The 22149-nt window shown below is 41.0% G+C and overlaps 1 protein-coding gene across 2 annotated transcripts in view; it reads right to left on the reverse strand.

Annotated features, from left to right (window-relative positions):
* Positions 1 to 21128, reverse strand: part of tent2 (terminal nucleotidyltransferase 2) — a 37158-nt gene extending 16030 nt beyond the window's left edge. Inside the window, exons 1-12 of one of the 2 annotated variants that reach the window (XM_035786472.2) lie at positions 20971 to 21128; positions 20445 to 20641; positions 15285 to 15398; positions 14875 to 15118; positions 14574 to 14688; positions 14349 to 14440; positions 11943 to 12006; positions 11373 to 11439; positions 10947 to 11023; positions 7166 to 7294; positions 6975 to 7018; positions 3075 to 3211 (exon numbers count right to left, since the gene is read on the reverse strand). In XM_035786472.2, the coding sequence (XP_035642365.1) occupies positions 3075 to 3211; positions 6975 to 7018; positions 7166 to 7294; positions 10947 to 11023; positions 11373 to 11439; positions 11943 to 12006; positions 14349 to 14440; positions 14574 to 14688; positions 14875 to 15118; positions 15285 to 15398; positions 20445 to 20587 (1226 nt within the window). In that variant the 5' untranslated portion in view covers positions 20588 to 20641; positions 20971 to 21128. Of the gene's footprint in view, positions 1 to 3074; positions 3212 to 6974; positions 7019 to 7165; positions 7295 to 10946; positions 11024 to 11372; positions 11440 to 11942; positions 12007 to 14348; positions 14441 to 14573; positions 14689 to 14874; positions 15119 to 15284; positions 15399 to 20444; positions 20642 to 20857 lie in introns of both variants that reach the window. The other variant, XM_035786470.2, reaches the window with a different exon arrangement.
* Between the last annotated feature and the right edge of the window lie 1021 nt (positions 21129 to 22149).

Raw genomic sequence — 22149 nt, forward strand, 5'->3', positions numbered from 1 at the left:
CCAAAGTGAAATCTAAAATTGGCTTCCTATTTCGCAACAAAGCATCCTTCACTTCACTTCGGCGATGTCATTTACAAAATAGCCTCCAATACCCTACTCAATAAATTGGATGGAGTCTATCACACCAAAGCCCCATATACTACCCACCACTGCGACCTGTACGCTCTCGTTGGCTGGCCCTCGCTTCGTACTCGTCGCCAAACCCACTGGCCCCAGGTCATCTACAAGACCCTGCTAGTCCCCCCTTATCTCAGCTCGCTGGTCACCATAGCAGCACCCACCTGTAGCACGCGCTCCAGCAGGTATATCTCTCTGGTCACCCCCAAAACCAATTCTTCCTTTGGCCGCCTCTCCTTCCAGTTCTCTGTTGCCAATGACTGGAACGAACTACAAACATTTCTGAAACTGGAAACACTTATCTCCCTCACTAGCTTTAAGCACCAGTTGTCAGAGCAGCTCACAGATCACTGCACCTGTACATAGCCCATCTATAATTTAGACCAAACAACTACCTCTCCCCCTACTGTATTTATTTATTTTGCTCTTTTGCACCCCATTATTCCTATCTCTACTTCCACTGCAAATCTACCATTCCAGTGTTTTACTTGCTATATTGTATTTACTTCGCCACCTAGGCCTTTTTTGTGTTTTTTTGCCTATACCTACCTCCCTTATCTCACCTCATTTGCTCACATTGTATATAGACTTGTTTTTCTACTGTATTACTGACTGTATGTTTGTTTTCCTCCATGTGTAACTCTGTGTTGCTGTATGTGTCAAACTGCTTTGCTTTATCTTGGCCAGGTCGTAATTGTAAATGAGAACTTATTCTCAACTTGCCTACCTGGTTAAATAAAGGTGAAATAAAAATAAATAAAAAATCCTCAACATCTTGGTTGACAACCACTTGACCTTGCTGCCACAACCATCAGGTCAGTGGATGTGACAGATCTGCCACAGTAGGTTACTGTGTATTTTACCATAACTACTTGCAGCAAGCGGACAGTAAATGATTGACCAATGCAAATTACCTTCCTGGTGACCAACTGCCATTAAGTTACTAAAACTGCAAGAGTTGTACTCTTAACAGTGCAGCTCTTGATTGTCACAAGTTCTTACACAGATTGAACTGGTACAACACTTCCAATAACGGTTGGCACAAATAAACATTTTAGACCATGCCCCCAAATATGCTAATGAGCCCCCAACAGAATACTGCCCCCACCTACATTTCAAAGTGCAGTAATGATTGTACCAATTAGGTACAGGGGGATTAGGGGGATTCCTTGTGAGAGGGTTAAAAAAAATGTAACCGTTCTAAATATGTTTTGATTGATTGTAATGGTTTATTTGTTGAAATTGCAATTTTATAATTGTACCTTGCAGTTTTTTTATTCTTGGTGTTTTCTTTGGAATGTTCATTTTCTTGATTGTGAAGATGTTTGTACTCAGGACACCATTGTGAATGAGACCCTAGTCTCCCATTAATAAATGAAAGTAAAATAAATAAATAAATAAATAGCATTCAATACACTGCTCTATGTTGTAGAAATTGGGCCAAAACAAAAGTAAAGCGTGGTGGTAAAGCCAAAGATATTGATATTAACTTAAGATATGTCATCTGCATTATTTACAGTGGGTGCAAATGAACACAGTGGGCAGAACAAACAAGGAGGTGGGCAGTCAAATCTGAGCTAGGGAGATCCTATTGGTGTATTTTAGCATGCATGTGCACATTTCTGTTAGGGAACACCGACTCTGAAGTGCACGTGTGCAAGTCGCCCTTACACTGCTAAACAACACCATTTTTTGAAACTTTGGCAAACTTTATGTACTCTGTTCATAAGTAACATATTATAGTTTTGGAAACAGAAAACTGTATTGAGATTGAATGTTTCTTTAATGAGAAAATGTGCAGAATATCGGTCAAATTTCATCCCTCTCCATCTTCTCCCACTGCCCGCCACTGGATTTCCGCTCATCACCATATTAGGTGGTGAGAGGAAGTTCCAACCGTAAATGTGTTTACCCTTTCATCATTCTATCTCACATCAGGTAACTGTTGCAAACAGTAGAATCAGATTTAAACAACAGATAAAAATACACCGTATGGAACAGCGGGGACTGTGAAGAGACACACACAAAAGATAGACACGCATACACACACAAGCGCTAGCACATGCACTCCACACACACGTACATTTTAATATTATTGTATTGTGGTATTATACATTTTGTATTGTAGATATGTAGTGGCGTAATAATGTTATATGATGTACTGTTTTATATTTAGTTTTACATGTAATGCAAGTGCCTTAATGTGTTTGGACCCCAGGAAGAGTAGCTGTTTTGGCAGCAGCTAATTCTATGGTAAAGCTAGCTGCCTGCATTTTCCTTTGAAGCTAACTGGTTAGTCGCTCCTACCGAGCATAAAACTAACGTAGCAAACATTTAAACATTAATTTCTGTCAAAATATTGTAACCATACATTGTCATATGGATTCAATTGTAATCATACCATTTCAATATCAAAATGCCGGTGTGATAAAAATATTCTCAGTAATGATGAAGTAGCCTATCATGCTGAGCAATTAGCCAAAATGTAGTTTCACCCCCATTTTTAAACAAGGAAATGACCAACGTTGGTTAAATGAATTGAATATCCATTTAGTTTGTTTTTTTCTTCGGTTTTACACAAACTGTGGGACGTTGTAGGAAGTTGTAGTTTACAACAGGCAAATATTCAACAAAGTTGAAATTCGTTAGTACTTATTAGTACTTAGTACTTATTAGCATCTGCTAGCATTTTTTTTTTTACAGACGGTTATTGGGGTTTTTTTTGCATAAAAAAGTGACCCCTTGTTCTGCAACGTAAATAATACCTTATACCCCAGTATGGCACAAGGACAGTAAAAAAAGGTATGAAAATCTGGATACCACCCAACCCTACCGACAACTTTACTTACCTGGCGACATTGCTGTAGTACTTTTACAGAGTAAATGTTGAGTTTTTGAGGATTATTTGAAGGGTCTTACCTGAAGACAGTACTAGAGGAATATTTGAGCAATATTACCTAAAGACGGAGGTGTAGTACTTGAGAAAGCCCAGCAGCAGCTCTCCCAGTGAGGCCTGGTTAGAGGAGGAGTAGGGGGGGATGTCTCTCGGACCCTCAGGCACATGGTGGATATCCATGGATGGACTAAAACACTCCTGAAACAGCAGGGGTGTATTCATTAGTCACACACGGTTGCAAAACATTCTGCAGCCAAAACAGGTTCTGCAACATCAAGCAAAAGATGTTGAGTTCCGTTTAGTTCGTAAACAACGTTTTGTGCGTGACATTGCAGAACGTTCGGTATTAAACGGTTTCCCTGCAAAATGTTTTACAACGCTGTGTCTTATTTTTAATGAATATGCCCCAGGGTTTTAACATGACCTCATCAAACAGGGACAGACCATCATCCTACAGGTACAGATGACATTGTTTGTGTTTCCATGCTCAGACGTTGCATCAAACAATTATTGCATGCCACGTCATCGGCCAGATTGCCATAACCTATGATGCGGATACATAAATGATCTATCCAGGCATTGTAAGATCTGGCAGGTATCAGCAAAGTTTGAGCAGGGGAATACAACACTAATTACACTGGGACATATGGCATTATCACAGAGGAACAGATGACACCATCACACAGGAACAGATGACATCATCACACAGTATGTTGTAAATTACACCATCATATCAGGGCTTTTGAGAAATTTACCGGACCATATGCATCAGGTGCGTAACCTGATTAGGGCGTCTATCCACGGTGCTCAGAATGACAGAAATCACATGCAACTCGAGGATGCAACGACATGCTTCCTTCTTACTGGATACCGATGCGCACTTTGAAGATGTTAGAAAAACTGCCACATTTACTTTTCCTCAGCTAAACAAGACGAGTAAACGACAGAAAAGTCACTAGCATATGTCAATCTAATATCCCCATAGTAGAAAAGTTGACCTATTCTATTGGTCAGCTTGTTGTTCTATGCAAGAAAGAAATAGCCTATTCCTAACAGACTCTGGCTACATTATTTGTATTTTTTTAAAGCATTGAGGCTGATGTAATAGATCAGAACATTTAGCTTAATATGTTGATAAACTATTATTTATTCACAATATAAGCGCAGCAGTAGGCTATGCGTGAATGTTCGTTCCATAATGCAATTAGCAAGAAAACACTATTGTCGAAAGTGCACCGAAAATACAAGCGGTTTAGTGACAGAGATGAAAATGTCCGCTAGAAATTTTGAAAAAGAGGGGAGATGCAACTAGCACGGGTTGCTAATATGACCAGTATTGTGCCTTTGGCTACTGGAAACTGAAAGAAAGTTCACTTGAAAATCAATAGAACATGAGAGAAATATGCTACCGGTTTCAATGGTTTATGGAAGTCTTTATAAAATAAACTGAACAAAAATACAAATGCAACATTCCACAATTTCAAGGATTTTACTGAGTTACAGGTCATATAAGGAAATCAGTTAATTTGAAATAATTAATTAGGCCCTAATCTGTGGATTACACACGACTGGGAATACAGATATGCATCTGTTGGTCACAGATACCTTAAAAAAAAAAAAGGAAGGGGCGAGGATCAGAAAACCAGTCAGTATCCGTTATGAACACCATTTAAAGTGACTGTTCCACTGGATGTCATAAGGTGAAAGCACCAATTTGTAAGTCGCTCTGGATAAGAGCGTCTGCTAAATGACTTAAATGTAAATGTACATTTGTCTCACGCAGCGCGACATGTCCTTCGGATAAAGTTGATCGGGATTGTGGTCTGTGGAATGTTGTCCCACTCCTCTTCAATTGCTGTGCGAAAATGCTGAATTATTTGTGGGAACTGTACGACGATGTTGTACACGTCGATCCAGAGCATCCCGAACATGCTCAATGGGTGACATGTCTGGTGAGTATGCAGCTCATGGAAGAACTGAGACATTTTCAACATCCAGGAATTGTGTACAGATCATTTCGACATGGCCCGTGCATTATCATGCTGAAACATGAGGTTATGGCGGTGGATGAATGGCACGACAATGGGCCTTAGGATCTCGTCAAGGTGTCTCTGCATTCAAATCGTCATGGATAAAATGCAATTGTGTTCATTGCCTGTAGCTTATGACTGCCCATACCATAACCCCACCATGGGGCACTCTGTTCACAATATTGACATCAGCAAACCGGTCGCCCACACGACGCCATGGTAACCAGGATTAATCCGTAAAGAGCACACTTCTCTAGCGTGCCAGTGGCCATCGAAGGTGAGCATTTGCACACTGAAGTCAGATGAGCTTCCCTGACACGGTTTCTGAGTTTGTAGTACAGAAATTCTTCAGTTGTGCAAACGCAGTTTTATCAGCTGTCCGGTTGGCTGGTCTCAGACGATCCCGGAGGTGAAGAAGCCATATGTAGAGGTCATGGGTTGGCGTGGTTACACATGGTCTGTGTTTATGAGGCCCATTTTAGAGGGGCCTTTTATTGTTCCCAGCACAAGGTGCAAGTATGTAATGATCATGCTATTTAATCAGCTTCTTGAAATGCCACATCTGTCAGGTGGATGGATCATTTTGGCAAAGGAGAAATGCTCACTAACAGGGATGCAAACAAATTTCTGCACAACATTTTTGAGAAATAAGCTTTTTGTGCATTTCGAAATTGTCTGGGAACTTTACACCTTGCGTTTTTATTTTTGTTCAGTATAATTGCCTGCATGTTTGTATTGTTGTATTTTACTTTGAAGCAAGGTAAGTAAGACATGCCTAATTATATGAAGTAAAACGTTCAGGTTTGAAACAACTAAGTTTTCAAAATACATATTGCATCCAGATTATTGCAAAGTAGTGTGTGACACGCCTTTCTTACTGTTGCATATAGACAATGAATGGGATTATAAAAGCCCGTTTCACTCCAGCAGCAACAAATTAGTTGTTTGAAAAGCTGTAGCAGCAGCTCTCGCGCTGTCTGACAGATTTTCCACTCATAGGCCTCTGTATCTGTACGCATGTGATAAACTTAACGACGAATGAAAATACACACAGGCCAATTTAATTCCACAAAATTATGCTAATTAACCTATAAATGGGTAAGCATAACCGGTCAAATGTATGTCCATCGACTGGTATTTCCATCATGGAATATGCTAAAAAGCATAATTTTTGCAATGGGATTATTTTTCTTTCCCCAGATAATTGGCCGGCGACAGTTTTATTTATCAGCTTTTCATGTATTTTTTGGGGCACAAAACCGGCTATTGCCAGTTTACGGAAACCCTGCATCATATTGGGACAAAGACTCATACACACAGTGGAAAGGAGGTGTCTGGGTGCTGGGAGAAACCAATATTCATTAGAACATTGGAGTCACAGGTTGAGTAATGTTCCCAAATTCCTATTATACGTCAATAATTTATAATAAAAAAAGTATAAAATGTTTTATTGTCACATACACCGGATAGGTGCAGTGAAATGTGAAATGTGTTGCTTGACATGGTCAGTCATAGTACGGCGCCCTTGGAGAAAATTATGGTTAAGTGCCTTGCTCAAGGATGTTTTACCTTGACAGCTCAGGCATTCGAATCAGCAATCTTTCAGCTACTGTCCCAACCCTCTAACCCCTTGGTTAGTTAGTAGTGAATGCCATCTTATTTTTTCAAAGCCATTTTAGCTCTTGCCGTTAAGCCGACATTGCCTCCCCCCAGTGTAAGAAACCTACTAGCAAATGTTTGCGCTTTGAAACTAAATAAATACTACACTCTGAAACAAAAAAACATCTTTGCTAGATTCAAGATAGTGTAGTTAGACAAATCATGGAAAGTAATGACATGTCGTTTTATTGGAATTGGTAGCATAAAACGACTTAATAAACCTGTAATGTAGCCTGTTTTTGTCGTTTAAGAGTAAATGTAAATTTCCTTACTGGATATTCATTCTGCAGAGAGGGAATGACTGGTTCAGGCAAAGCTGGAAAGACAGAGACAGACACACTGGGTTAAACAGTGTAGTGGTTAACCTCGAAAAAGGAATACCAGAGGTATATTGTAGTTAGTGCAGGACAATGATTACTGTGTGTGTGTGTGTGTGTGTGTGTGTGTGTGTGTTTACACTCACTCTGTAAGTAGTGTAGTACCATCAGTACTAGAGTGTAGCTGCTGAGTGTTCCTTTACTGGCGTCGTTTATCCTGTGATGTCTGGCCCACCTCTTTACCACCAAGATGATGGGACGCACACGCCGCTCAGCTATAGACACACGGAGCGACAGAGAAGAGGCTAGTACAGAATCGTAACACAGTGGGCACACATCCAGCACACAGTGTGTAACAGGGTTTGAAATACTCTCCTTATTGAAATGTGTGACTTTCACCCAAATGAACTGTTTTGATATTATTAATTTGTTGTGAGTGGAGTAATGTGGTAGTGCAGGTCTGTGGTTACTCTAGAACAGCATGTCCAGTGCATTTGGAAAGTATTCAGACCCCTTGACCTTTTCTATATTTTGTTACATTACAGCCTTATTCTATAAGGGTATTGTGTGTAGATTTTCCTCATCAATCTACACACAATACCCCATAATGACAAAGTAAAAACAGGTTATCATTTTTTTGCACATTTATTAAAAATAAAACGCTGAAATGTCACACTTACATTAGTATTCAGACCCTTTACTCTGTAATTTGGCAGCAATTACAGCCTTGAGTCTTCTTGGGTATGACGCTACAAGCTTGGCACACCTGTATTTGGCGAGTTTCTCCCATTCTTCTCTACAGATCCTCTCAAGCTCTGTCAGGTTGTTTGGGGAGAGTCGTCGCACAACTATTTTCAGGTTTCTCCAGAGATGTTCCATATTGTTTAAGTCCGGCTCTGGCTGGGCCACTCAAGGACATTCAGAGACTTGTCCAGAAGCCACTCCTGCGCTGTCTTGGCTGTGTGCTTAGGGTCATTGTCCTGTTGGAAGGTGAACGTTCGCCCTAGTCTGAGATTATGTGCGCTCTGGAGCAGATTTTCATCAAGGATCTCTGTGCACTTTGCTCCGTTCATCTTTCCCTTGATCCTGACTAGTCTCCTAGTCCCTCCCGCTGAAAAACATCCCGAAGCATGATGCTGCCAACACCATTCTTCAGCATAGGGATGAATACAGGTTTCCTCCAGACGTGACGCTTGGCATTAAGGTCAAAGTCTTTAATCTTGGTTTCATCAGACCTGGGAGTCTTCAGTTGCCTTTTGGCAAACTCCAAGCGGGCTGTCAAGTGCCTTTTACTGAGGAGACGCTTCCGTCTGGCCACTCTACCATAAGGCCTGATTGGTGGAGTGCTGCAGAGATGGTTGTCCTTCTGGAAGGTTCTCCCATCTCCACAGAGGAAATCTAGAGCTCTGTCAGACTGACCATCAGGTTCTTGGTCACCTCCCTGACCAAGGCCCTTCTCCCCCGATTGCTCAGTTTGGTCGGGTGGCCAGATCTAGGAAGAGTCTTGGTGGATCTAAACATCTTCCATTTAAGAAGGATGGAGGCCACTGTGTTCTTGGGGACCTTAAATAATGCAGAAATGTTTTGGTATCCTTTCCCAGATCTGTGCCTCGACACAACCCTGTCTCGGAGCTCTACAGACAATTCCTTCGACCCCATGGCTTGGTTTTTGCTCTGACATGCACTGTCAACTGTATAACCTTATATAAACAGGTGTGTGCCTTTCCAAATAATGTCCAATCAATTGAAATTACCACAGGTGGACTTGTGTAGAAACATCAAGGATGATCAATGGAAACAGGATGCACCTGAGCTCAATTTCGAGTCTCATAGAAAAGGGTCTGAATAGCGGGGGCCTAGTCAGTTGTACAACTGAATGGATTCAACTGAAATGTGTCTTCTGCATTTAACCCAACCCCTCTGAATCAGAGAGGTGCGGGGGGCTGCAATAATTGACATCCACATCTTCTGCCCCCTTGCTCAGGGGCAGAACAACAGATTTTTACCTTGTCAGCTTGGGAATTCAATCCAGCAAGCTTTCGGTTACTGGCACAATGCTCTAACCACTAGGCTACCTGCCGCCCCTTACAGTATACTTACAGTACCAGTAAAAAGTTTGGACACACCTACTCATACCAGGGGTTTTCTTTATTTTGACTATTTTCTACATTGGATAATAATAGTGAAGACATCAAAACTACAAAATAACAAATAAGGAATCATGTAGTAACCAAAAAAGCGTTAAACAAATAAAAATATATTTATATTTGAGATTCTTCAAAGTAGCCACCCTTTGCCTTGATGATGGCTTTGCAAACTATTGGCATTCTTTCAACCAGCTTCATGAGGTAGTCAAATGGAATGCATTTCATTAAACAGGTGTGCCTTGTTAAAAGGTCATTTGTTGAATTTCTATCTTTCTTAATGAGTTTGAGCCAATCAGTTGTGTTGTGACAAGGCAGGGGTGGTATTCAGAACATAGCCCTATTTGGTAAAATACCAAGTCCATATGATGGCTCAAATAAGCAAAGAGAAACGACAGCCCATCATTACTTTATGACATGAATTTCAAGAACTTTGAACGTTTCTTCAAGTGCAGTCGTAAAAACCACCAAGCGCTATGATGAAACTGGCTCTCATGAGGACCATCACAGGAAAAGTAGACCCTCTGCTACAGAGGATAAATTCATTAGAGTTACCAGTCTCAGAAATTGCAGCCCAAATAAATGCTTCACAGAGTTCAAGTAACAGACTTGAACATCAACTGTTCAGAGGAGACTGTGAATCAGGCCTTCATTGTCGAATTGCTACAAAGAAACCACTACTAAGGACACCAATAAGAAGAGACTTGCCTGGGCCAAGAAACACGAGAAATGGACATTAGACCAGTGGAAATCTGTCCTTTGGTCTGATGAGTCCAAATTTGAGATATCTTGGATCCAACCGCCGTGTCTTTGTGAGACACAGAGTAGGTGAACGGATAATCTCCGCATGTGTGGTTCCCACAGTGAAGCATGGAGAAGCAGATGTGATGGTGCTTTGCTGGTGACACTGTCAGGGATCTATTTAGAATTAAAAGCACACTTAACCAGCATGGCTACCACAGTATTCTAAAACGATACGCCATCTCATCTGGTTTGCCTTAGTGTGACTATCATTTGTTTTTCAACAGGACAATGAACCAAAACACACATCCAGGCTGTGTAAGGGCTTTTTGACCAATAAGGAGAGTGATGGAGTGCTGCATCAGATGACTTGACCTCCACAATCACCAGACCTCAACCCAACTGAGATGGTTTGGGATGAGTTGGACCGCAGAGAGTAGGAAAATCAGCCAACAAGTGCTCAGCATATGTGGGAACTCCTTCAAGACTGTTGGAAAAGCATGAAACTTGTTGAGAGAATGCCAAGATTGTGCAAAGCTGTCATCAAGGAAAAGGGTGGCTACATTGAACAATCTAAAATATAGTTTGATATGTTTAACATGTTTTTGGTTACTACATGATTCCATATCCGTGTTATTTCATAGTTCTGAATATAGTAAAAATAAAGAAGAACCCTTGAAAGAGTAGGTCTGTCCAAACTTTTGACTGGTACTGTATGTAAATAAAGTATCTGTTTTTTGTTTTTAATACATTTGCAATGGGGTATTGTGTGTGGATTGATGAGGGGAAAAAATGTATTTAACCAATTTTAGAATACGACTGCGTGTAACGTAACAAAACGTGGAAAAAGGTAAGGGATGCACTGTAAAAAAAAAGAAGGAGAATAGCCACACTGCTTAGATCCCCAGTTTTAATGTCAACCACATGCACAAACTAATGATTTATAGTTTAACCAGTAGCCAATAGCTGGAAGAGGGTGAAAGGTGAGTGGTGACAGTTAAGCAGTGGTGGGTGTGGGTGTTGTGTGTGTGTGTGACCTAACCGTAGGCGTAACTCCTCAGCAAGAAGGTGTTTCTGATCCCTACAGTGTTGTTTACGTTCAGATCAAACTCGACTCCACTGGAGAAAGAGAGAGGAAGAGAGAAATACATTTTTTATTGAGGCTTGATATAGTCCATTGCCCATGCACTGTTCTACTGTGGACCATTAGTAACATGTACATATTTCTGTCTGTAAAGAAATGTTTGATGCACAGCCGTATTGTGTGAAGGAGGACCTATACGCTTATACCCAGTCAGCCAGAGAAATATTGGCTTCACCTCAAGAGTCGGTTGTTCACAAGGTTTCTACTCTTTCTCTCAAGGAGTCTTTCCTTTCCAGTGTTGCCTCTGCCTGCTAAGCCTAAATGTGTTTATGAGAAGAAAAAAAGACAAATAAAATGTGATTGATTGATAAAGTTTCCACCCACCTGACTTTGTCTCTGAATTTAAGGATGGGGACCTTGGCTCGGATCAGCTGCGGTCTCTCTATGTACGCTGTGGACCAGAACACACACATATTCCTCAACTCCACAAGACCTTGCACACATATTTTTGTTACTATGACTACCTGAAGTGAACACCATTGTGTGTGTTTAGTTTACCTACATCTCTATATATATCAATCACTCTGGCTTAACCAGGGAACTAGAGCCCTCTAGAGGACACTGAGGATAAATACAGCTGCTCCTTTATCATTAATACACAAACTCATGGAACAAGATGGGCCAAGCCCACCGATCTGACAGGTGAAAGCCATATGGTGTAAACAATAAAGCGGAACCTTATACAGTACCAGTCAAAAGTTAACACGTTTTTGGTTACAACATGATTCCATATGTGATAGTTCTGATGTTTTCACTATTATTCTACATTGTAGAACAAGAAGAACCCTTGAATGAGTGGGTGTGTTTTGACTGGTACTGAGGAAACAAGGAAGCTGATGAAGAGTATTGAGAGACAAAGCTGAAATGTGCTTAAACAGCAGCGGTAGTACTCACAGAGTCTGTAGAAGAGCTGCTGAATGAGACTGAGTACATACACAGCATCATTCCTCTGATCCACCTGACAGAGACACAGACAGACACAGACAGGGTCAATGGGCATTATATTCACACAAAGATAGACGGGTTAGCTGATAGTCGCACAAACGATGCGCACGCTTCAACAGGGCAGAGGTCTGTGTGTTGTTGTGATTCTAGATGGTCAGATAGCTAGCAACAATGACAAGAAGCTGCCATGTTGCGAACTGTAGGTGGCTCGTTTCACAATGTCTTGTTTTGAGGTGTTTTGACTGAATGCTAAAATGGCTGTGTGTCTGTAGCTCGGTTTCCAACCAATTGGCGACAGATGGGGGTGCCACAGGGTTCAATTCTTGGACCGACTCTCTTCTCTGTATACATCAATGAGGTCGCTCTTGCTGCTGGTGAGTCTCTGATCCACCTCTACGCAGACGACACCATTCTGTATACTTCTGGCCCTTCTTTGGACACTGTGTTAACAACCCTCCAGGCAAGCTTCAATGCCATACAACTCTCCTTCCGTGGCCTCCAATTGCTCTTAAATACAAGTAAAACTAAATGCATGCTCTTCAACCGATCGCTACCTGCACCTACCCGCCTGTCCAACATCACTACTCTGGATGGCTGACTTAGAACACATGGACAACTACAAATACTTAGGTGTCTGGTTAGACTGTAAACTCTCCTTCCAGACCCATATCAAACATCTCCAATCCAAAGTTAAATCCAGAATTGGCTTCCTATTTCGCAACAAAGCATCCTTCACTCATGCTGTCAAACATACCCTTGTAAAACTGACCATCCTACCAATCCTCGACTTTGGCAATGTCATTTACAAAATAGCCTCCAATACCCTACTCAACAAATTGGATGCAGTCTATCACAGTGCAATCCGTTTTGTCACCAAAGCCCCATATACTACCCACCATTGCGACCTGTACACTCTCGTTGGCTGGCCCTCGCTTCATACTCATCGCCAAACCCACTGGCTCCATGTCATCTACAAGACCCTGCTAGGTAAAGTCCCCCCTTATCTCAGTTCGCTGGTCACCATAGCATCTCCCACCTGTAGCACACGCTCCAGCAGGTATATCTCTCTAGTCACCCCCAAAACCAATTCTTTCTTTGGCCGCCTCTCCTTCCAGTTCTCTGTTGCCAATGACTGGAACGAACTACAAAAATCTCTGAAACTGGAAACACTTATCTCCCTCACTAGCTTTAAGCACCAACTGTCAGAGCAGCTCACAGATTACTGCACCTGTACATAGCCCACCTATAATTTAGCCCAAACAACTACCTCTTTCCCTACTGTATTTCATTTATGTATTTATTTTGCTCCTTTGCACCCCATTATTTTTATTTCTACTTTTGCACATTCTTCCATTGCAAATCTACCATTCCAGTGTTTTACTTGCTATATTGTATTTACTTTGCCACCATGGCCTTTTTTTGCCTTTACCGCCCTTATCTCACCTCATTTGCTCACATCGTATATAGACTTGTTTATACTGTATTATTGACTGTATGTTTATTTTACTCCATGTGTAACTCTGTGTCGTTGTATGTGTCAAACTGCTTTGCTTTATCTTGGCCAGGTCGCAATTGTAAATGAGAACTTGTTCTCAACTTGCCTACCTGGTTAAATAAAGGTGAAATAAAATAAATAAATAAATAAAAGATCTTCAAGTAAATATTCAAAAAATCTGCATAAAAACCATATGTGCATTTTACCACGAGGTGTGTTTCCAGCAAAAGCTGTGTGTGAGGACATAGTGCACATTAAAAACACTTTTGCGCTTAAGTTCCCATGTACCAGCAAATGTGCCCAATTTGGTTTTGGCGCATGCTGTTTAGAGAAGAGTTCGTTGATGAAGTGGACAGGGTAGGTTATATGACAAGATAGGCTAAGAGCAAAATCATTATATTTGATAAAGCACCGATCATCATGTCACCAGCATTCAAATAATAGCCTACCCTCGATATTTATTGGAAATTTGCATGATCACCATGCACTTAACCACCATGTGAAGTTCATCATAACTTATTTAATCTGCCTATAAATTCATGCTTTTCCACATTGTGGTGATAGGCCTACAACATAACATATTTACTTCCAAGTTTACCTCAAAATTATGGTTATTATATGAACATTTGCACATAAAGGTGTTTCCACCAAAATTGTCGCATACTCAATTTCACGACAAAAAGATTATCCACCCTTGTCTAGCGTATTTTGTGTTGTTGACATGAGGAAATTTTACCCACTAATTTCCTGTTTCCACCCAGGCCTGTTGTGACTTTTTTTATGCTTCAGGTAATTCATCCGCATTAAATGGTTGGATGGAGATCTGGTTTGTGTCTGTTACAAGTAATTGACACACTCACTGGTGCTGCTTGGATGACCAAACAGAGGTCAGCATCACTGTTCCTGCTGCCGAAACCACTCAGAGAAGAACCAGCCAGGTACAACCTCACCACTGAGAGAGAGAGAGAGAGAGGGGTGGGGGTGTAGAGAATTATGACAGTAGGATGATTTACATTTACATTTAAGTCATTTAGCAGACGCTCTAATCCAGAGCGACTTAGTGTGTGTCTGTGTGTGTTACATACATGGGAAGAGTCTCTGGATCTCTCTCTGTAGTTGAGCTCTGCACAGCTCCTTCCTCTCCAGGTCAGTCGACTGCTGCTGGCATGCCTCAAAAAGCTCCACCATCTGACCACTCAGCTGAGAGACATAACAACTCACAGCATTTGTGCTGATACACACACGGGGTTTCCCACTGGGACTTGTTTTCCCATCATCTCTATTTGTTTGTGTATATCCATGTGAATGTGAATGTAAACGCCCGGTTTGGATAAAAAGAAAACCACTACACATAATATGTATTATTATCATGATCCTGAGGCTTACCTTGTCCTTGGCATAAGCCTGCAGTGAGCTACGGGGGTTCTCTCCCCACAGGGGGGGCATCCGTGGGGCAGACAGTTGTGGGCTGAGAGGGGAGTGCTGGATTAGGGTAGACTGTGTTTCCCTGGGGCCAGGGCGGGATACAGAGGAAGAGGTGCCGACAGCAGGAGGACTGCCATAATGGGGGACAGGGGAACTGAAGTGCTGCCTCTTTAAATTATACGGGCTGTGGTCTCCACTGTGCCTCCTAGTATACAAAGGGAGAAGACACAGGAGCACACACACACAGGAGAGGAAGACACACACACACTTTAGGAAACTGCAACATTTCAGGTCTAACGTTTGGAAATGGTGCCTGTGCTAATGAAATAGGGCAGGTAGAAGAAAACAGAGAAAGAATAAACAAGCCTTACTTCCTCCCGTTGGCCAGTGCAGATGCATGAGGACCAGGTGGGGTGCTGGGACTTGGCTTCCAATCATAAGGAGGAATATCTGAAGGACCTGCAGGCAGGGTCCGACCATGGAAACTACACACACAGTGAGAATAGGCTAACACACCAGCATGAAATATCTCAGTAGTTGATAAACAAAGCAAAGAGATCAAGTACATACAAGTAGCCATACAGACTAAAGAGAATGCATTTGATTCTGTATTGCTTGCGCACATATGGCACAAATGCAGGATTAATTTTCACAAGGTTAGGAAAAGAGAAGTGATTTGTCGGCTGAGGAAACAGGAAAAGTAGTCTGCAGCAGACCCAGGTTTGAAAAGTCTTTGATAATACTTTAGGGTCTTTCCATGTCATTTCAGCATGTCATGACACCCACCATCTCAGATAGTTCCCGAAATCGTTGTTGTAGTAAGAAACAGATAAGATTAGCATTCCTGCAACATTTTGTTGAAATATAATTAGATCTCTGAGAAATGTTTCTAATTGATTTCACACAAATTGTGCATTTTAAATGTTATGAATCATATAATATTCAATAAATATAGTAGATGAAATCTGATTTGGACCCCAAAATATTTTAACAATGTGTGAAACATGAGGATTCCAAAGAAATTGTCAAAAGCCACACACAGACCACCCACACCAATCCCAACCCAACAAGTTTGACAAGTAGTATGGAGCTGCGGCTCAGTGAATTTGTGATAGTTTTTTTTACCCTGTTCAAAGAAATTAGTCATTGACGTTGTTAGGTTTATGTCCCATCTTACATCATGATATTACCAGATTCTGACAGGTAGATGGGGCTGTTCCTGATATTCTGTGATTAATTTTAAAATAATCCACCACCACTCAATGGTTCATCCAAAGTACAAAATGACATTGTGGTTCCCTTAACCTGTAAACCAGGATTCTATTTGCCCCCCATTATATTGGTTTGGGCTTCTTGCAGTCAATTCGCAGTCTACATATTATTTGTAATTATGTTCCGGCCCCCTGATCATATGCTCAAAAAAAATAATAATAATCCCGCGGCTGAATCTAGTTGATGATCCCTGCTGTAAGCAGTGTATAGACAAGGTACAACAGCAACCCATGCTTTGGTTTATACCTGCAGTGATGCAAACTGGTCAGGGTCCAAAAAGGTGACAAAATGTTATTTTTATCATTTGCATCTTTTCAGAAAATAACAAGTACATAACACATATTTGAACAATCTCAATAGTCAGGAAACATGTTTATGGTAGGCTGGCATTGCTTAACTGATGATGTGGGTCGAAAATTATGTTTTGGTTATTTAGATCTCCAGTCGCCTTTTGTGTCCTGTATATGTTTACTGTTACAGAGAATTGTTCCGAGGCCGTCATTGAAAATAAGAATTTGTTCTTAACTGACTTGCCTAGTTAAATAAATAAACGTAACAAGCCTAAATATATACTGAACAAAAATATAAAACGCTACATGCAACAATTTAAGATTTGAATTAGTTACAGTTCGTGTGACAAAAATCAGTCAATTGAAATAAATACATTTGGCCATAATCTATGGATTTGACATTACTGGGAATGAAGATATGCATCTGTTGGTCACAGATACCTTAAAGAAATGGGCCTCAGGATCTCGTCATTGTATTTTTGTGCATTAAAATTCCCATCGATAAAATGCAATTGTGTTTATTGTTCATAACATATGCCTGCCGATACCATAATCCCACCATGTGGAGCAAACCGCTTGCCAACACGACGCCATATACTGTTGAAGTCGGGAAGTTTACATACACTTAGGTTGGAGTCATTAAAACTAGTTTTTTCAACCACTCCACAAATTTCTTGTTAACAAACTATAGTTTTGGCAAGTCAGTTAGGACATCTACTTTGTGAATGACACAAATCAATTTTTCCAACAATTGTTTACAGACAGATTTTTTTTCACTTATAATTCACTGTATCACAATTCCAGTGGGTCAGAAGTTTACATACACTAAGTTGACTGTGCCTTTAAACAGCTTGGAAAATTACAGAAAATTATGTAATGTCTTTAGAAGCTTCTGATAGGCTAATTGACATCATTTGAGTCAATTGGAGGTGTACCTGAGGATGTATTTCAAGGCCAACCTTCACACTCAGTGCCTCTTTGCTTAACATCATGGGAAAATCTAAATAAATCAGCCAAGACCTCAGAAAAAAAAATTGTAGACCTCCACATGTCTGGTTCATCCTTGGGAGCAATTTACAAACGCCTGAAGGTACCACGTTCATCTGTACAAACAATAGTACACAAGTATAAACACCATGGGACCACGCAGCAGTCATAAAACTCAGGAAGGAGACGCATTCTGTCTCCTAGAGATTAACATACTTTGGTGCAAAATCAATCCCAGAACAACAGCAAAGGACCTTGTGAAGATGCTGGAGGAAACCGGTACAAAGGTATCTATATCCACAGGAAAACGAGACCTATATATCCACATAACCTGAAAGGCAGCTCAGCAAGGAAGAAGCCACTGCTCCAAAACCACCATAAAAAAAAGCCAGACTACGGTTTGCAACTGCTCATGGGGACAAAGATCGCACTTTTTGGAGAAATGTCCTCTGGTCTGATGAAAGAAAAATAAAACTGCTTGGCCATAATGACAATCGTTATGTTTGGAGGAAAACGGTTGAGGATTGCAAGCCGAAGACACCATCCCAACCGTGAAGCACAGGGGTGGCAGCATCATGTTGTGGGGGTGCTTGGCTGCAGGAGGGACTGCTGCACTTCACAAAATACATGGCATCATGAGGAAAGAAAATGATGTGGATATATTGAAGCAACATCTCAAGACATCAGTCAGGAAGTTAAAGCTTGTTCGCAAATGGGTCTTCCAATTGGGCAATGACCCGAAGCATACTTCCAAAGATGTAGTAAAATGGCTTAAGGACAACAAAGTAAAGGTATTGGAGTGGCCATCACAAAGCCCTGACCTCAATCCCGTAGAAATGTGTGGGCAAAACTGAAAAAGGGTGTGAGAGCAAGGAGGCCTACAAACCTGACTCAGTTACACCAGCTCTGTCAGGAGGAATGGGTCAAAATTCACCCAACTTATTGTGGGAAGCTTGTGGAAGGCTGCCCGAAACATTTGACCCAAGTTATTAAACCATTTAAAGGCAATGCTACCAAATACTAATTGTGTGTATGTAAACTTCTGACCCACTGGGAATGTGATGAAAGAAATAAAAGCTGAAATAAATCACTCTACTATTATTCTGACATTTCACATTCTTAAAATAAAGTGGTGATCCTAACTGACCTAAGACAGGGAATATTTACTAGGATTAAATGTCAGGAATTGTGAATTACTGAGTTTAAATGTATTTGGCGAAGGTGTATGTAAACTTCCGACTTCAACTGTGTGTCCACCTCACTTTAGCACTTTTCTTCACTCCAAAAATGGTGTTGAACCACTCAGTACCAGTAGTCTGAAGCCTCTGCTCCTGTGTTGCAGGAAGTGCTCTGTTTAACCATCTAGTTGCACTTTACCAGACTGCACACTTATCGCAACTCAACACTCCTGCTGCACCACCAATCCACAGCTGCAGAGATAGAACTGCGTTGCCACAAACCAAGAACACTATCAGTAGGTCTATGTTACACAGCATTTTGTAATAGTCCTTATGTTTCAGGTTGTGAAGTCTGGCCCGGTTGACGGGATGGAGTTGTGAAAACCAACCAATTCAAGTGCTGATGGAACAAGGTAAGATTAGAGACATGTCCAGCTGAAAAGCTTTAAGAACAGTGGCATCAGTCTTTAAAATGTAATATGAAAGGCTGGGAGGTATAAAAAACTCTAGCGATCTGTATCTGTGTTAATTGACGCTTTCAGCCTAGCGCTCTTTATCTAGACAGGTTACAGCAGTAATGAGTGGTAAAACATAGTCATACCTAAAAACATCTCACACATACATAGTGGGAGCTACTGTGCATCTCTCCTACTTTCATGATGTGTGTACCAGTTAAATAATTTCTCAAGATGCAAAACCGTGCGTCTTTGGAAGATAAAAGTTTGTCGTGAGGAGGTAGGAGGGGGGCATTACTCATGGTCACAACCAGGGAAAGCCTTGAAATCTTTGTCAGAGCCTAACAGGTCCATCATCAAGTCCATCGTTCATAGCCGCAAAACAGCGCAACCCGTAGCCAATGGTCTTCACTAATATTCTACAATGTGGAGAATAGTAAAAATAAAGGTGTCTCCAAACTTTGACTGGTACTGTACATACACACACATACATTACACACAGGCTGTAACATAACAGAATAGTTTCTGAATATACTGTGTGCAGGAAAATAAAAGGCAAGTGATGTATCGGAAATTGTGTAATGGCATTATAGCCAACCTAAAATATTGTCATGTAATTATAAATACAGTTTATACACGTTTTATACATATGTTCTGTATACATAGCCTCTAAAATATACATAAACAGATCATATACATCTCAGATTTTGTTTCCTTTTAAAGCTGTTAGTGTTATTATGATACAATATCAGTACTTGTTGCATTTACAACTTATCTAAGTCCTATCCTCCACTGATTTGAGCCAGTTTGTGGCTGTGGATTGTTTGAATGAAATGTTGGTATATTGGCAGTTCATTTGAAAAATGTATGGAATCATTCTCTAAAACGGATTGGCTCGCTAACACACAGAGTGCAGATACATTCTTCACATTCATTGTTTTACAAAACAACTTATCACAGCACTGGCAAACCATGGTCGACCAACTCCCTTACCAACATGGCTGACCTTTGGACCATCATAATGGAGGTTTATATACTTTCTTGTATACTAGATCCTAATTCAATGGGCACAGTATTGTCCCATGAGTTTGCGGGGTTAGCCTATCATGCACAGCAGTGTTTTTGTTACTCTCTTTGTGCACATGCTTACAGGGGGCTCGAGAACAATGACCTTGTACACAATTTCGAGGACACTTTTAGACTCTTGAGCACTGCTTTCAGAACTACCGGCTTAAAAGTATACAAAACCTCTGTTCAATTTCTTTAAAAACGTGTTCTCTTTAGTCTATAATGGACATACATACATAGAAAGACCCACCCAGCAACATTATTCCATGGGATTTCCTTACTTTGTGTTAGCGATGTTTCGTGGAGCCTCAGCTAGTTGCTGGTGATGTTGAAGGAAGGCCTGAGGTAGCGGGTAGAGTCCATTACCGTGCCCGTTTTTGGAGTTGTAGGGCGGGCATCCCGCTGGCGCAGCGCTGGGGTACATGTTGCTGCTCACGGAGGTCCAACATCAACTGTGCCTCGGTGTATCGGTCTCAGGCTAGATGAAGTACCAAGAAACAACGCCAAGATCTTAGCCAGCAGTCCTAAATATTTGTATCATTTAGCTAGCAAGCTAGTTATGCTAAGTTAGGTGACGTTAGCTAGCTAGTAAGCTAACGTTAGCAGTTTCACTTGTTAGTCTGTTTTTGAGTCTCTGCATCAACATCATCTGTTAGGCTGGAGAAAAAAATAATTGCAGTAAAAACATGTTTACTTTGGAGATTCGGAGTTTGCTCGTCAATAGCTCTCGTGCAGAAGGTTCTAGGATGATGAGTGATATATAGATTCAAATGATGGTACAGAGCTAAGTAAACCCTTTGTGTTTACCGATATTCGAACTCTTCCCTTAGCAGAGACAAAAAGGAGGCAATACGATGTTTTCTTGGCCTCTGGTGATTTAGGGACCATCGTAAAAGTGCACTACCGGTAATTGCGTGTAAACTACAAAAATGTTTTTAAATTCCTATTCAGAAGGGTTAAACCTATATGAAGATTACACACTGCATGGCACCTCCAGTCACTGAAGGGCTCAGCATTTGTATTATTTACCTCTAGCTACCAAGGGGGCAACATTTGACCCATTTACAAGGAAGCTTCCTACTATGTCGGTGAAATGGAGATGTAGAACCACATAATGTGAAGTCACTGACCTCCTCATCTATGCTATATTAATAATATTTTCAGGTAATTACTTCCCTGATTTTACAGCCATATTTCTTGTGATAGGTCTGTATTTCAATACCTTCCTATCAATAAAGGCCACAGATCTAGAAACAAGTGTGGTGGGTTCCTTTACAGCTCTTTCAAAAATATTCCCCTTTGATTTTGTACAAATATTTATCCTATTATTATTATTTGCTCACGTACAGATCAAATTTTCTTTAGCTCTATCCAGATGGTTTTGAAATCTAACACTGAAAATTATTCTCAATATTGCACATATATATTCCATAGTGCCCTCAAAGCTAAAGAGCCTGGGACTAAGCACATCCCTCTGCAACTGGATCTTGGACTTCCTGACGAGCTGCCCCCAGGTGATAACGGAAGGTAACAACACATCCGCCACGCTGATCCTTAATATGGGGCCCCTCGGGTGCATGCTCAGTCCCCTCCTGTACTCCCTGTTCACTCATGACTGCACGGCCAGGCACGATATCCACCTCTCCTTCCAGTTCTCTGCTGCCAATGACTGGAACGAACTACAAAAATCTCTGAAACTGGAAACACTTATCTCCCTCACTAGCTTTAAGCACCAACTGTCAGAGCAGCTCACAGATTACTGCACCTGTACATAGCCCACCTATAATTTAGCCCAAACAACTACCTCTTTCCCAACTGTATTTCATTTATTTATTTATTTTGCTCCTTTGCACACCATTATTTTTATTTCTACTTTGCACATTCTTCCATTGCAAAACTACCATTCCAGTGTTTTACTTGCTATATTGTATTTACTTTGCCACCATGGCCTTTTTTGCCTTTACCTCCCTTCTCACCTCATTTGCT

Source organism: Oncorhynchus keta, chromosome 14, assembly GCF_023373465.1.
Source record: "Oncorhynchus keta strain PuntledgeMale-10-30-2019 chromosome 14, Oket_V2, whole genome shotgun sequence".
Classification (NCBI taxonomy): domain Eukaryota; kingdom Metazoa; phylum Chordata; class Actinopteri; order Salmoniformes; family Salmonidae; genus Oncorhynchus; species Oncorhynchus keta.